This window comes from Triturus cristatus, chromosome 8 (assembly GCF_964204655.1).
Source record: "Triturus cristatus chromosome 8, aTriCri1.1, whole genome shotgun sequence".
Classification (NCBI taxonomy): Eukaryota; Metazoa; Chordata; class Amphibia; order Caudata; family Salamandridae; genus Triturus; species Triturus cristatus.
In genome coordinates, this window is record NC_140591.1 from 405638103 (window position 1) to 405652640 (window position 14538).

At 48.6% G+C, this 14538-nt stretch overlaps 1 protein-coding gene across 1 annotated transcript in view; it reads left to right on the forward strand.

Moving 5' to 3' along the window:
- INTS6 (integrator complex subunit 6) overlaps positions 1-14538 on the forward strand; it is a 487951-nt gene that overhangs the window by 177584 nt on the left and 295829 nt on the right. The window contains exon 7 of the mRNA XM_085621797.1: positions 3613-3767. Within this exon, the coding sequence (XP_085477923.1) occupies positions 3613-3767 (155 nt within the window). The remainder of the gene's footprint in view (positions 1-3612; positions 3768-14538) is intronic.

The window sequence follows — 14538 nt, forward strand, 5'->3', positions numbered from 1 at the left end:
GTCCGTCGGCGACTCCCGAACAGATGCAAGAATTCCTTGCTACCATGGACCGCCTTTTTAGGCCTCGGGCTCCTGCCGGCGTGCCTTCGGGCCCTGCGGTCCCGTGTCCAGATCCTGTTGGCCAGGCGTTTTTGGACCGGAGGCAGGAAGTGGTGGTTCTCACTACTTTCTGGTCCCAAAGAAGGACAAAGGGGGTCTGCGTACTATCTTGGACCTCCGGGACGTCAATCGCTTACTCCGGAAGGAGAAGTTCAAGTTGCTGACTGGCTCAGGTCCTAGCTGCCCTCGACCCTGGAGACTGGATGGTAGCGTTGGACTTGCAGGACGCATATTTTCACATCCCCGTCCTGCCAGCCCACCGGCGTTACCTGCGGTTCACAGTAGGCCAGGAGCATTTTCAGTTTGCCGTGCTCCCCTTCGGCCTTACCAGCGCCCCTCGGGTGTTCATGAAAGTGATGGCGGTGGTTGCAGCTTATCTGCGCTGGTTGGGGGGTGTCAGTCTTCCCCTACCTTGACGACTGGTTGTTGAAGGCGGGCTCGCCCCAGGCAGTCGTCAGCCACCTTCAGACTACAGCTGACCTCCTGCATTTGCTTGGGTTCTCCATTAACGTGCCGAAGTCGCACCGGAGTCCCTCTCAGAAGCTCCCCTTCATCGGTGTGGTTCTGGATTCGACGCGGTTTCTGATTTATCGTCCCGAGCAGTGAGTCCGGGATATTCAGGCTATAATTCCGACCTTTCAACCTCTGTCCCGGGTTAGTCAGGGTGACCCTCCGGCTCCTGGGCCGGATGGCCTCCTGCATCCTGCTAGTGCCACATGCCAGATGGCATATGCGGGCTCTGCAGTGGGACCTGAAGTTCCAGTGGGCGCAGCATCAGGGCAACCTGTCAGATCATCTCCAGATCTCGGAGGGCACTGCACGACAATCACAAAACGTGATTGGGTCAATGGCAGATCCCTCTCCCTTCCCCAACCGGAGCACACAGTCTTGACGGATGCGTCCTTCCTGGGATGGTGAGGCCACTTGGGAGAGGCGGGGATCAGAGGACTCTGGTCTCCGGAGTCCTGGCTCCATATCAATCTGTTGGAGCTTCGGGCGATCCGACTGGCACTGAAGGCATTCCTTCCCTCTGTCCGGGGAAGTGTGGTGCAGGTGTTCACGGACAACACCACCGCCATGTGGTATTGCAACAAACAGGGCGGGGTGGGGTCCTGGCCCCTATGTCAGGAGGCTCTGCGCCTCTGGACATGGCTGGAGCATCAAGGCATTACCTTGGTGGTTCAACACCTGGCAGGTTCTCTGAACGCAAGGGCAGACCAACTCAGCCGCTGGTGCTTGATGGATCACGAATGGCGTCTGCACTCGGATGTGGCACAAGGTCTCTTTCAGCAGTGGGGAGATCCTTGGTTATATCTATTCGCCACTGAAGAGAACGGGCAATGTCATCAGTTCTGCGTGTTGGAATTTCCAAGGCGGCACTCGCTCGGCGACGCTATTCATCACGAGTGGAGTTGCGGTCTGTTGTACGCCTTTCCGCCTATACCACTTCTGCCTAGAGTGCTGAAGAAGATCCGGTGCGACCGGGCCCAAGTCCTCCTTGTGGCTCCGGATTAGGCACGAAGATACTGGTATCCCGAGCTACTTAGCATGGCGATCGATCCCCCGATCCGTCTGCCTCTTCGGGAGGATCTTCTGGCGCAGCAGCAGGGGACTGTCCTCCACCCGAACCTGTCCAACCTCCACCTCTATGCGTGGAGATTGAACGGCGACAGTTGACAGCTTTCGAACTTCCACTCGAAGTCTGTGATGTCATCTTGGCAGCCAGGCGTTCCTCCACTAAAACGGTTTACGCCCGTCAGTGGAACAAATTTGTGGCATGGTGCACAGCGAAGGCTGTGGATCCTCTTTCGGAAGTTCTTCTGTTCCTGCTTTCCTTGGCCTGGCAGGGCTCTGCTCTGGGCACTCTCAAAGGTTATCTTTCTGGCATCTTCGCCTTTCTCCGGCTTCCTGATCAGCCTTCTCTTTTTAAGTCTCCGGTTGTTAACTGTTTCCTTAAAGGCATTACGCACACGTTTCCTCCCGTGCCGTTCATCAGACCTCAATGGGACTTGAATCTCGTTTTGACCTAGCTGTTGTGCGCTCCTTTCAAGCCCTTTGCGTTCTATCTGAAGCATACACAGCAGTTCCGGGTGGTTGACCGGCTCTTTGTTGGGTACGTGGGTGCCAAAAAAGGTAGGGCTGTGCTCAAACGAACCATCTCGCGGTGGGTCGTTCTGTGCATCAAAGCATGTTACTCCTTGGCTAAGAAGGAGCCTCCTGTGGGGCTGCGTGCCCATTCCACCAGGGCAACTGCAGCCACTACTGCCTTGGGACGCGGCGTTCCCTTACAGGACATTTGTCAGGCAGCTACGTGGGCCTCGCTGCACACGTTTACCAAGCATTACTGCCTTGATAGTCAAGTCCGGAGAGACGGCTTCTTTGGCCGTTCTGTTCTCCGTGACTTTCTGGTGTAATTTGTTCGCAGACCCACCACCTGGGTTGGTATTGCTGGGGTATCTATTCTAAGGTAAGGAATCTATCACTAACGTCTCTTTCAGATGCACAAGTTACTACTTGTGTAACGATATATCTGTAAGAGACATTAGTTAGTCATAGATTCCTTACCGCCCCACCCATCCTCCCCGTTCTGCGAACTGGTTACTAGGGTTAAGGTCATCCCTCTTAGGGCCCTAGTTTTCTGCACCAATGGTCAGTATCTTGCATGGCTCTGCGTTCCTGGCACGGAAAGTCGTGTACAGAAGTGACGTCAGCGCGCATGGGTGGCGCTTAAGTAATCTCCGTTGCATCATCTGGGTGCTTACGACGCCAGTGATGGGCGTGAAGCAGCACGACGCCACCTACTGACGCGCAGGGGTACTGCTAAGCGAAACTTTCCGGATCCACTCTGACTCCTGGGGATATTCTAAGGTAAGGAATCTTATCACTAACTAATGTATCTTACAGATATATCGTTACACAAGTAGTAACTTGTGCGTTCGTTGGTTATGGTGTCTTTAAGCGGGCTACCAATTACAAGGAAGAAAGGAGTTTGATAGTCACAGTAGAGAATGGCTTTACACCTTAATCCCCGGTTACCCACAAATAGAATATAGGAATTTAACACCATTTTTAAACATTACATTTCAAGATTCTTGTGGGTAACTGTCTAAGATAGTGTTATAGGTTTAGCAGTGTCCTTTGTCTATTTGTGGTAGTAATTGGGATGCCCTTTTTATATTTTATCTTTTTTACGAAAGGTACTGACTAGGATTTCAGCAAATGAATAGTAAGTGACAAGTGTGAATGTTAAAAACAGAAAACTTGTGGGAGACTGGAGAAGAGTTGAACAGTTGAAATTGTTAGGCTTCTTTTCATTTGTGCATTTATTGCTACTTCATGTTCCTTATGAAAGATTTCTATGTGTTATACAAGTTCTAATCCCCCCCGATGATTTCTTCATTTCATGGAGAAAGACTATCTAAATAGCACTGCTTTAATGTGACTTGTTACCCAAATCCACATGATGGAATTACAGAATTGAGTTTTGTATGCATGTTTTTTTTAATCCCTTAGATGGAATCGTAGATACAGTAAGATCCTTTGGACCCCAGCCTTGGCATAGCTGTCACAAACTCATCTATGTCAGACCGAATCCTAAAACTGGTGTCCCAATTGGCCATTGGCCTATTCCGGAATCCTTTTGGCCTGATCAGAATTCCCCCACTCTCGTAAGTGCAAAAAAAGAAGATATGTGACATCTTAATAATTAGTTGCCTGAGTTTTTACAAGTTTAATTCATTTTTATTAAATCACATCTTTTAATTGGTGTAATGTAGTATGATTAATCTTCCAGGACTTTGCTGTCTACTTTTTAAATGTATGTTTATCTAGTGCCTGTATTATTCTACAGTTGGTCCTTTTGCCTCAATATAAATATTTTCAGTTCTACTTTAGTTGCTCTTAGTTCCTTTGTTGAGGTGTTGTAAAACACATTTCTGATAGACTAATAGCTGTAGATTCCTTGCCTTTTGAATACTGCGCAAGTGTCAGACTGGATCTGGAAACTTTTCAGCAGTACCTCTGCATGCCAGAAGGTGGCACCTTGCAGCTTCGGACTGATGTCATTCTGCTCTGAAAATTATGTGCGAGATCTGTCTAGGAGCCATTCCCTCGGGTGCGCGCTCGTTCCTTTCTATACACGTAACCTGGTATGGATCCTGTGCTCCTTGCATCTTGAGGCCCTTATGACATTTCAACAAAAGTTCTACAGTGTGCAAGGGATTTCACACTCTAAAACAGGTTTCAAGCCCTGTAGGCACTTTTGCAAACAAATGTGACAGATCCTCATCAGGTGTTCCTTTGGTGCCTCATATCCAACCACGACTTCAAAGCCTGCAGTGACTGCGCATCGATGAGGCTGACAGCCATCAGGGTATGCAAGTTGAAATTTTACATCACCATAAGAAGGCTCAGCATTGGCACTGTTCCAAATTTCACTCGGTGTTCAGTGCCTGCTCTAGGTCCTGGTCTCTTTCCCAGAGTCGACTGAGCGGCTCTAGAGGTCCGTCTTTGTCACACTCCAAATCCTCAGTTAAGCGTAAGAAATATAAGTTAAAGAGGGATTGCGCTCCCTGGTGCTGCTCACATTCACCTGAGCTATAGTGGGAATGGCACTACCTCTCTATCTCGCAGCTGAATCCGGCACAACCCTGGTTTCCGGGGACTTCAACCACCCCCTTCAAATCAAAGCGTTTGGCGCAGCCATGCTCCAGCTCTTTGAATCCCTGCCGAGTCCCTCTGGTGTGCCTTCGGCCCAAAGGAGCCAAGAGTCCTTCCATCTGGGATACTGTTAATGGGTTCGCTCTCTGTACCGTCTGGAGCCTCCGTGGCCCCAACTGTCAAACCACTTAAGTGTGCCCTTGCAGGAACACAGCCACCTGGTGGAAGGCAAAACCCACTGCTGCTTACGGGCTGGCAAGTGATCACGTTGAACAGATGGGTCCTACAGAATGTTTGCAATGAAATACCTTGCCCTTTCTCTCTTCTGTCCCACCTTCCACCATCACCTCAGTGACTGACTGAGGACCATCTTTCCATTTTGTGGAAGGAAGTGCTAGCCCTTTTGGAGAAAGCGGCTGTTGACAGTGTGATGGTGCCAGAAGCAGGGCCGGTATTCTTGCGACTTTCTGCTGTCCAAGGAGGATGGAGATCTTCAGTGTATTCTAGATCTGCTCCCTCTCTGCACCTTCCTCTGGAAGGAGAAATTCAAAATGCTCACCTTGGCAAAGGTGTAGTCTGCCCTTGACCCTGTAGACTGGATGATAGCATTGACCCTGTAGGATGCATATTTCGATATTTGTCGTGCCAGTCCATCAGTGCTACCTGTAATTCATGGTGGCAGAGGAGCATTTCTTTGTTCACTGTGCACCCCTTTAGTCTCAGCAGCTCCCCTCTGGTGTTCATGAAAGTAATGATGGTGGCAGCACACCTTCGGAGGTCAGGGGTGCCAGTCTTCCCCTACCATGATGACTGGCTTTTTTAAGGTGGGTTTGCCCCAGACAGTGTTCCATCAACTCCAGACTACGGTGAGCATCTTCTCTTCTTTGGGGTTCACTTTCAACATGCTGAAGTCACATCTGACTCTTTCTCAGACCCGCTCTTTCATCAAAGGCATTCTGTACACTGTTAGGTTTTGTGACCCACCCCTTACCATCCCCTTCAACACCCCCACCTCTCTGAGAAAGTGTCTAGGACATTGAAGCTATGATCCCGATCTTTGAGCCTCAATCCTGGATTCAGTAAGGTTGACTCTGAAGCTGGTGGGACGTATGGTCTTCTTAATCCTGCCGGTTGAGCACGCCAGGTGGTATATGGGGCTCTGCAGTGGGATCTGGGCCCAATATCAAGGGGACCTCTCTGACCACGTCCAGCTCTGAGGAGACTGTAAAAGATCTGCAGAGGTGGCTATTGGATGGGCATTGGGTACGGATCCAGTCCCCTCTCCCTTTTCCACCCAGAGCTGACAGTGGTGACTGATGCATCGCTTCTGGGTTGGAGTGACCACCTGAGAGAGGTGGAGGTCAGAGGCCTCTGTTATTTGGCAGAGTCCCAGCTCCACATCAACCTTCTGTATTTGAGGGCTATCCACTTGGCATTAAAAGCCTTCCTGCCGTCCATAAAGAAGAGCCTGGTACAGGAGCTCGTGGATAACACCACCGCCATGCAGTAGTTTTAACAGTTGGATTGGTTTCACCGACCCTGTGCTATGAGGCCTTGTGTTTATGATAATGGCTGATCTGAGAGAGAGGCAGAGGTAGAGGCTAGGTTTATCCTCCTGACTTATGTAGAGAAACCGAAATCGAGTAATTTGAAGAAAACCTGCCCTCCGGAGGGAAGTTGATAGGATACAATGCAAATCCGCTGTAATCACTCGTCTAGAAAATACTTTTTTTCTAGAGACCCCGCACCCATTAGGGTTGCCCCTAGGTGGCCCGTTTTATCATTGGGGTCCCTCTCAATCCTCTGTGGATTTAGGTGTGCTGTTACTTGCGAAATACGTAGGCGCACTTACTGGTGTAGACTATGTGTAGTGCAGTGAAGTGGAGTGCAGTGAAGTGGAGTGGAAAAAGAAAACTTAAAAACACCTAACTAGTTGGCCACTCCTTTTATTCCCGCCCTTAGTTGGTATGGTTAAAAATCAGGGGTTGTTACTGAGGGGAAACTGAACCGGAATGAGTCTGGTTGTCTCAGTAATGTATAGTCGACATGTTTCGAGCCGTTCCCCTAATGGCTCTTCATCAGGACTCCACGGTCATCAGGCCTCCACGGGTCCAGCCCCGTGTGTACCATTCCTAGTCAATCCTATAATAAGGACGCAAAACATGCACACTTGATACGCATGCACTGTATATGCATACGTTTTTAGAATTAATTTGTATTTCTGGAAACGCTATATTAATGTATAATGGTCAATACCCAGGGGTGGAGGGGCTTGTAGTCCAACTTTTGTCAAAGCTGCCTCTTGTTTAATAACCTACTTCTTGCCCTGGAGACTGCAAGAGTATGCCGTCTCCAGGGCAAGAAGTAGGTTATTAAACCAGTCTCCAGGGCAAGAAGTAAAAACCGTATGTATATACAGTGCATGCGCATCAAGTGTGCACGTGTTGCATCTTTATTATAGGATTGACTAGGAGTGGTATACACGGGGTTGGACCCGTGGAGTCCTGATGAAGAGCCAATAAGGGAACGTCTCGAAACATGTTGACGACTGTACATTACTGAAACCACCAGACTCATTGCGTTCCGGTTTCCCCTCAGTAACAACCCCTGATTATTAACCATACCAACTAGGGACGGGAATAAGAGTGGGCAACTAGTTAGGTGTTTTTAAGTTTTCTTTCTTTTGCCTCTCCACTTCACTGCACTACTCCTAGTCTACGCCAGTAAATGCTCCTATGTATTTCGCAAGTTGCAGCACGCCTCAATCTGCAGAGGATTGAGAGGAACCCCAAGCATGAAGCATGCCACCTAGGGACAACCCTGGTGGGTGAGGGGTCTCCTGACAAAAAGCATTTTTTCTATACGAGCGTTTACAGCGGATTCGCGCTGTATCCTATCAACTTCCCCAATGACTGATCTGCCATTGAATTTTCCTGATTGTGAATCACCTAGCAGTATCCTTGACTGCCAGGGACTGCCAGATCAGTTGTTGATGCCTAGTGAATCACAAATAGCAGCTACATCCCGAGGGGGCGCATGGTCTCTTCCACGAATAAGGAGAACATTGGCTCGATCTTTTTTGCCAACACAGAGAACTGTCAGTGCTTCTGCGCATTGGAGTTTCCAAGGGTTCTCATGCTTGGAGACTTATTTCACCTTGAGTGGAACCTGGGATGCACCAATACCACTTCTGCCGTGAGTTCACAAGAAGACTGGGATGGACCAGGCCCAAGTCATTCTAGTGTCTCTCTATTCGGTATGGAGAGTATGGCATTCAGAACTCGTGGGTTTGAATATGTCCTGCAATCAGGATATCCCTCCGGGATGATCTGCTGTCGCAGCAACATGGGGGAATTCTGAGCATTTGCAGTCTCTGCCTTGATGCTTTAAGATTGAGCAGCGACATCTGATTAACTTCAGCCTTCCTCCAGAGGCGGTTGATATCATCCTGGCAGCCAAGCATCCCTCAACGAAAACTGTCTATGCCTGTTTTTGGGACAAATTTGTGGCTTGGTGTGGCACATGCCAAATTGACCTCTACAGGGCAAATTATTCGATGTTCTATTTGTTGTTTCTTGCCCCGGAAGGCTTTGCTTTGTGCACAAGTAAGGGTTTTCTTTTAGCCTTTGCTGCCATTTTACATTTGCCAGATCAGCCATTCTTTTTGTCATCAGTTGTGATGGGATTTTTGACTTATCTGACATGCACCCCTTTCAAGCCGCTTCACAGCTGGCCTTTAAGGCTCCTTACTATCAAGACTACGTTCCTCTTTGCCATCACCTCAGCAGTACCTGTGTGTGAGCTTTAGCCTATTTGTGTCACTCCACAATACCCTTCATTCTTCCCAGACAAACCGGTTCTGTAGACTAAGGCATCCTTCCGGCTGAAACGTGTGATTCCGCGTCTGTCTAACCATCACCCTACTGGTGTTCCATGTTCTACCTCACCCCTCTTAGGAGGAGGAGAGACGAAATCACTTGGACCCAAGAGAGTGCTGAGCTTCTACATGGATGGCACCAAAGACCACCGGGTGGATGATCAGATCTTTGTGGAGTTTTCTGGGGCAAACAAAATGCAAGAAAGTGCGGAAGATAGCAATCTCCCACTGGATTGTGCTCTACATTAAGAACTGCCACGCATTGGCCAAAAGCAGTCTCCAGAAGAACTGCGTGCTCGGGGCCAAAGCTGCTACCACTGCATTGGCACATGAAGTCCCTGTCTTAAGCAGATTGTTTGCTTATCTCTGCATTCCGTCCATCTTTTGGGTGTCTTTTGCTTTCTCGCTCTAAGTGCGCTGGGCATGCCCAGACGTGGGTCCCAGGCTCACTGTGCCATTGGATTCAAGCTAGCCTGGATGATTAGGGGAAATACCCTGAAACCGGTCCCAGGATACTTGTTTCTGGTCCAGGGAGGACCTGACTTGGCTCTTCGGGCTGGACTGTTCCCATGAGGGTCAGGATCAAGACTGATTTGCGTATGGTTTGGTCTGAACTGAGGTGGTATGGTGAGCAAAAGAAAGATGGAGTTAACCCAGATCTGTTGATTGGGGGTGAAGTGGTCTTCCCTCAATACAGTCACAAAGCTTTATTGCCTGGACAGTCCGGTTTGCCTGGAGGCCTTTTTGCCTGCTCTATCCTGCAAAACTTTCTGGTTGGAGTCCATTCACAGACCACCCTCCAAATAGGTATTGCTTTGGTATCTATTTAGAAAGCGAGGAATCTGTGGCTAGATCTCTATCAGAAGAGCCAATCACTCACCTTCGGTACTGCTCTTTCTGGTAGAAACTCTATTTAGCTGCAAATTCCTAATCGGCCTTCCCATCCTCCCTGTTCTGTGATTGGACTCCATCAATAAAATTTTAAGTCTAGGAATCCGCACACTAACAAAGTTGCTTGTGGGGCTCAGCATCTGAAGATGTGGATAGTCTCCAAAGCAACTGATGAGTGCGCAGGAGGGGCACCTGTATAGGGCCCGCGTCCTTTCTTGAGCAGAACGGTGTTGGTGCATAGCCAGAAGAAGGTACTGCTGAAAAGTTTCGGGATCCAGTCTGACGCTTGGCAAATTTTCAAAAGGTGAGTGATCTGCGGCTAGAAAGAAATTACCAAAGGTAATTAATGTTTGTTACTCAAATTACCAGTCAGTTTGGGATATTCTGAATATGATCTCGATTTTTCAGGCTCAGTTGTGGGTCTCGGTGAGAATGGCTCTGATACATTAATACACTATGCAGTGAAATCCTGAAGGGAGGCCCAATCCCAGAATCATGATTGTTAGCATAGATTGTTCCTATTCCTTAAGAAAGGATCCCGTAATGTACCAGGTAACTATCGCCCAATTAGTCTTATTGATCACTGTGTGAGAGAGCCATCTTTCTTGCATGGTATGCCCCCACTTTTTGCTGAATTGCTGAATGTACTTTGACTGTGCCCTGGACTCCTGCCAATCAGGTGCCCAGGGCCTATGTTCCTTCCCTAAAACACACAAAACCCAAATTGGCAAACACTGGCCACATGTCAGCCCCTGGTAAATGGTACCCTAGGTACCCAGGGCCTTGTGACCAGATAAGGCCTCAAAGGGCTGCAGCACTCATTGTGCCACCCTTAGAGGCCCTGTACCCTTACACACACACTGCCTTTGCAGGCTGGGTGTCTGGGTGCAAGACAAAACAAAGTCGACATGACACACATCCCTGTGTGCCATGCCCATCACCTACACTGCCACTGCATACATCAGCCACCCCTCTAGCTGGGGGCCTTATGCCAATGGTGTGGGCACAGGAGCAGGAGCCTTGTGCCCCTACAGTACCCAGGTCCATTCCTGAGCACTGAGTGTAGTGCTGCCATTTAAGAGTACATGGTGCTCAGAGCTCGTCAAACACGAACTCCACAGCACCATAATGGCAACACTAAAGACTGAGAAGTTTGGTATCAAACTTCTCAGCACATTAAACCCACACTGATGCCAGTGTGGGATTTAATGTACCAAGCACCCCAGAGGGCATCTTAGAGATGCCCTCTTAAACCTAACCTACAATCCACGTCTGCTCTGAGGCTGCCACACAGCAGACATGTTGCTGGACCCCTGGGTGGGAGAGCCCCTGCTCTCCTGGGCCTGCAACAATGCACATCCTGGGCGAAGTGCTAAATCTCCTCCCCCAGGATGGGCAGGGGGAAGCTTCAAAGGCATGCCGCCTCTGTGAGATTCCCCAGGCCACGGCAACCCCCGACTCTGGCGGGAAGCTTTGTCTGGAAACCCCAAATAAGGACAGGGGATGTGCTAGCCTGCCAACCCCACCCCTCAGGTGGGGGAGGCGAGGTGAAGCACATCTCCGGGCTCTCGCCATCTTGAAGATGGGAAGCCCTACCCTATCAGGACTAGGCTACTGCCTCCCTCCCACAGGAGAGAGGCAGGATAGGGGGTGTACCCACCCCAGGACAGGGACACATTGGTCCCTCCCCTTCACCTACCTGTAACGCCCCATAATCTAGTATTTAGGGGCACCCTGAACCTTCCTTCTGCAGATTCCAGATTCCAAAATACAAAGAAGAGCAAGAAGAAAGACCACCTGCCCTGCAGCTGCTAAGAAGAGGAAGACACCAACTGCCTTGGCCCCAGCCCTACCGGCCTGTCGACCCTCGAACCTGCTCCTGCGCCAACCCAGCATCTCTTGTGGCCAGCAACTTCACAAACCCCGGAGGACCTGGCTACCTTTTGGCTCTAAGCCCCTGGGACTCCCATGAGTACAGGCTCTACTCAAAACCTACCTCTAATCCCTGGCAGCAGCCCGGAACCGCGAACCCAGCACACTCTGCACCAGCCAGGCCTGGCCAGTGCCGGAGTGAACAAAGACCACGAAGACGACCCCACGGCGACTGTGACCCCGAGTCCGGCACCCAAGGACCTCCCTCGACACTCCTGAAGAAGCCTGCAGCCTCAGAACAAGGTGCCCCCCCCTACCGCCATCAACAGAGGGTAAGATTTCCCGACACCAAAAGGCACCCCTGCACGCGGCGCCCCGCGGCCCCCTGTGCCCAATCCCGGGGTACCTACCTACGTATCCTCCAACTACCCAACTTATCTTGAAGTGGTGGTGGCACCTGAAGAATCCTTGTCCCCGAGCTTGCAGTCTTTTTCTAAACCGGAGATTTCCCATGGAAATCAATTGAGCGCCCGAAAGCTCAAAAGCACCCTGCACCCAGCCGCCTGGGTGGCCCTGGCAGTGCAACCTCTACACCTACCTACTTCCCCACTTGCCCTGAGTAAGTGACCAGGAGCCCAGCTCCCACAGCCGCATGGCTTGCTAGTCAGCAGCCACCAACCAAGGCCCCCCTATCCCTCATAGGATAACATTGGGCCTAACTCTCTCTGCACCCGGCTGCCCTAGAGTCGCTGAGGGTGAACCAACTGTACCTACCTGACCCTGGGGGACCCCTGAGTCTATGCCCCGAACCTCAACTCTGCCAGTCGAGTACTTACCTTTGAACCGATAACTCTATTTTCTTCATAGGGTAACATTGACTGGCTTTTTCCTGAAATTTCTTCTAAGTGTGGACTTTTCAAATCTTAAAATATTCACCAAAAATCAGCCGAGTTCCGAAAACGAAAATACTCACCTGCTCTTAGGTGAGCAGCTCCCAGTGCTGGATCTTGGTGCCCAGCACCGACTCTGAAAAATACTTACAACTGTACTTACCAGTAACCCAATTTTCTCCCATAGGAAATCATTGACTGTTTTTCTGTGAAATTTCTTCTAAGTGTCAATTTCTGCAATCTTTAAATATTCTTTAAAAATCGTATAATATCTGAAAACGTAATTACTTACCTGTTTTGGATAAAGGTTCCAGTACTGAGTCTAGGCACCCAGTACTGGATTACAAAAGTAACGAGAACATACTGTACCTGCAACTTGAATTTTCTTCCATAGGGATTCATTGACTGTTTTCTTTGAAATATTTTCTAACTGTCAACTTTTAAAATAGCTAAATATTGTTTAAAAATCACAGTAATTAAGTCTACTTTCATCACTTGATTCTAAGTACTGACCCAGGACTGAATCTAGGATCCAGTCCTGGAATTCCAAAAGTAATCCTTAAAGTAATCTGTTGCAAATAACTTGAAATTTCCATTGAGCTCAATGCATTGTTGTGTTTGAAAGAGTTGCCTATTGCAACCACGTGTAACTGTTTACAAAAGTCAATTGCATATTGCAAAAGTATTTATATAAAGCATCTCATTCTGAGAAAGTAGATTTAAATCCAATTGTTTGTTCTAAAATAAAACAAGCATATTTTTTTTATATATAAACCATTGGCCTAGAGTTCAGTTATTAAGTATGTGAGACCATTTGCTGACTGAGTGTGTACAACAAATGCTTTACACTGTCCTCTGATACTGCCTTACTGCTCGACCAAGCTACCACTTTAGAGAGTAAGGTTATATCTAACTTTAGCCTCTGTCAAACCCTTGGGGACTGTGGACTCTGTACACCCTGTACCTATTAAGGAACAGTATATACAGAGCCACTTACTCGCAATCACCATCAAAAAAGACATTTAAAAACAGAAAATAACAAACTTAATGAGTGGATGTCGGAAGATCTTACCTTAAGCCGATTTCAAGCAGGCTTTAGATGCAAACAAAGCACAGTCGATAAGGCCTTTATGTTCGAGGCATATGAGCTGCAGATTACACACTTTTGCATAGATCGCCATCTGGTGTTGGGCCCGGATGTTTGCAGTTTGTTTTTCCTCTTGGAAAGTCTTTGGAAGTCATGAGGTTGGGTGACTCCTCCCTTGGTTCGTATTGCGCATGGGCTTCGGCTCCATCCTCAGATTGTTTTTTTCCGCCATCGGGCTCGGATGTAATACTTCGCGCTCCGGTTTCAAACATTCCAGTTCGACGATCGAAGCGGAATCCTCGCTCTCCGCGGTATTGTTTAGATACTGATCTCCTCAATCACGATCTATGCAAAAGTGTGTAGATCTGCAGCTCTACATGCCAAGAACAGATGCATACTGGTAAGTAGCATATTCCTTTTCAATACTTATTCAGGTGGAACACAATGACTCTGGGAAGGGCAGTTTGTATGTAGCCTTTGTATATCTGCGGGCTGTGTGTGATATGGTCCCTTGGGCTAAATTATAGCAAACCCTTGCAGACTTGTGTATTCCTTTTGAACTGTTAACCATCATCGAACGCCTACACTCCAATAACTATACCCGAGTCTACAGGGGCCCCAATGGGGATCTCATGGAGAAGATAGAAGTTAAGAGGTCCGCCAAGGCTGTTTGCTAGCCCCTACACTATTTCTCTTGTTTATCAATGGCTGTCATGAATATTTATCTAAATGCAAGAGTGATTCTCCCACCTTGGCAGACCAAAACGTTCTGGCATTCCTTTTTGCCGCTGATACCCTGTTAATCTCTAAAACTCAGAATGGCCTCCTGGCTCTAATAGAGCAGTTTGGCCTGTTCTGCAGTACAAATGATCTAGAAATAAACACCAAAAAGACCAAACTAATAGTATTTAATACCAGAAGACCATGTAGATGCAAATTAAGCATAGGATCATTGTAGGAAAGTAGCTCTGTATATACTGCACCAAAGTAAAGTTCAGTGTGCACAGAGTCCCCAGAGGTTTGGCAGAGGCTAAAGTTGGATATAACCTTACTCTCTAAAGTGGTAGCTTGGTCGACCAGTAAGGCAGTATCGGAGGACAGTGTAAAGCATTTGTTGTACACACTCAGCCAGCAAATGGTCTCCCACACTCAAGAACTGAACT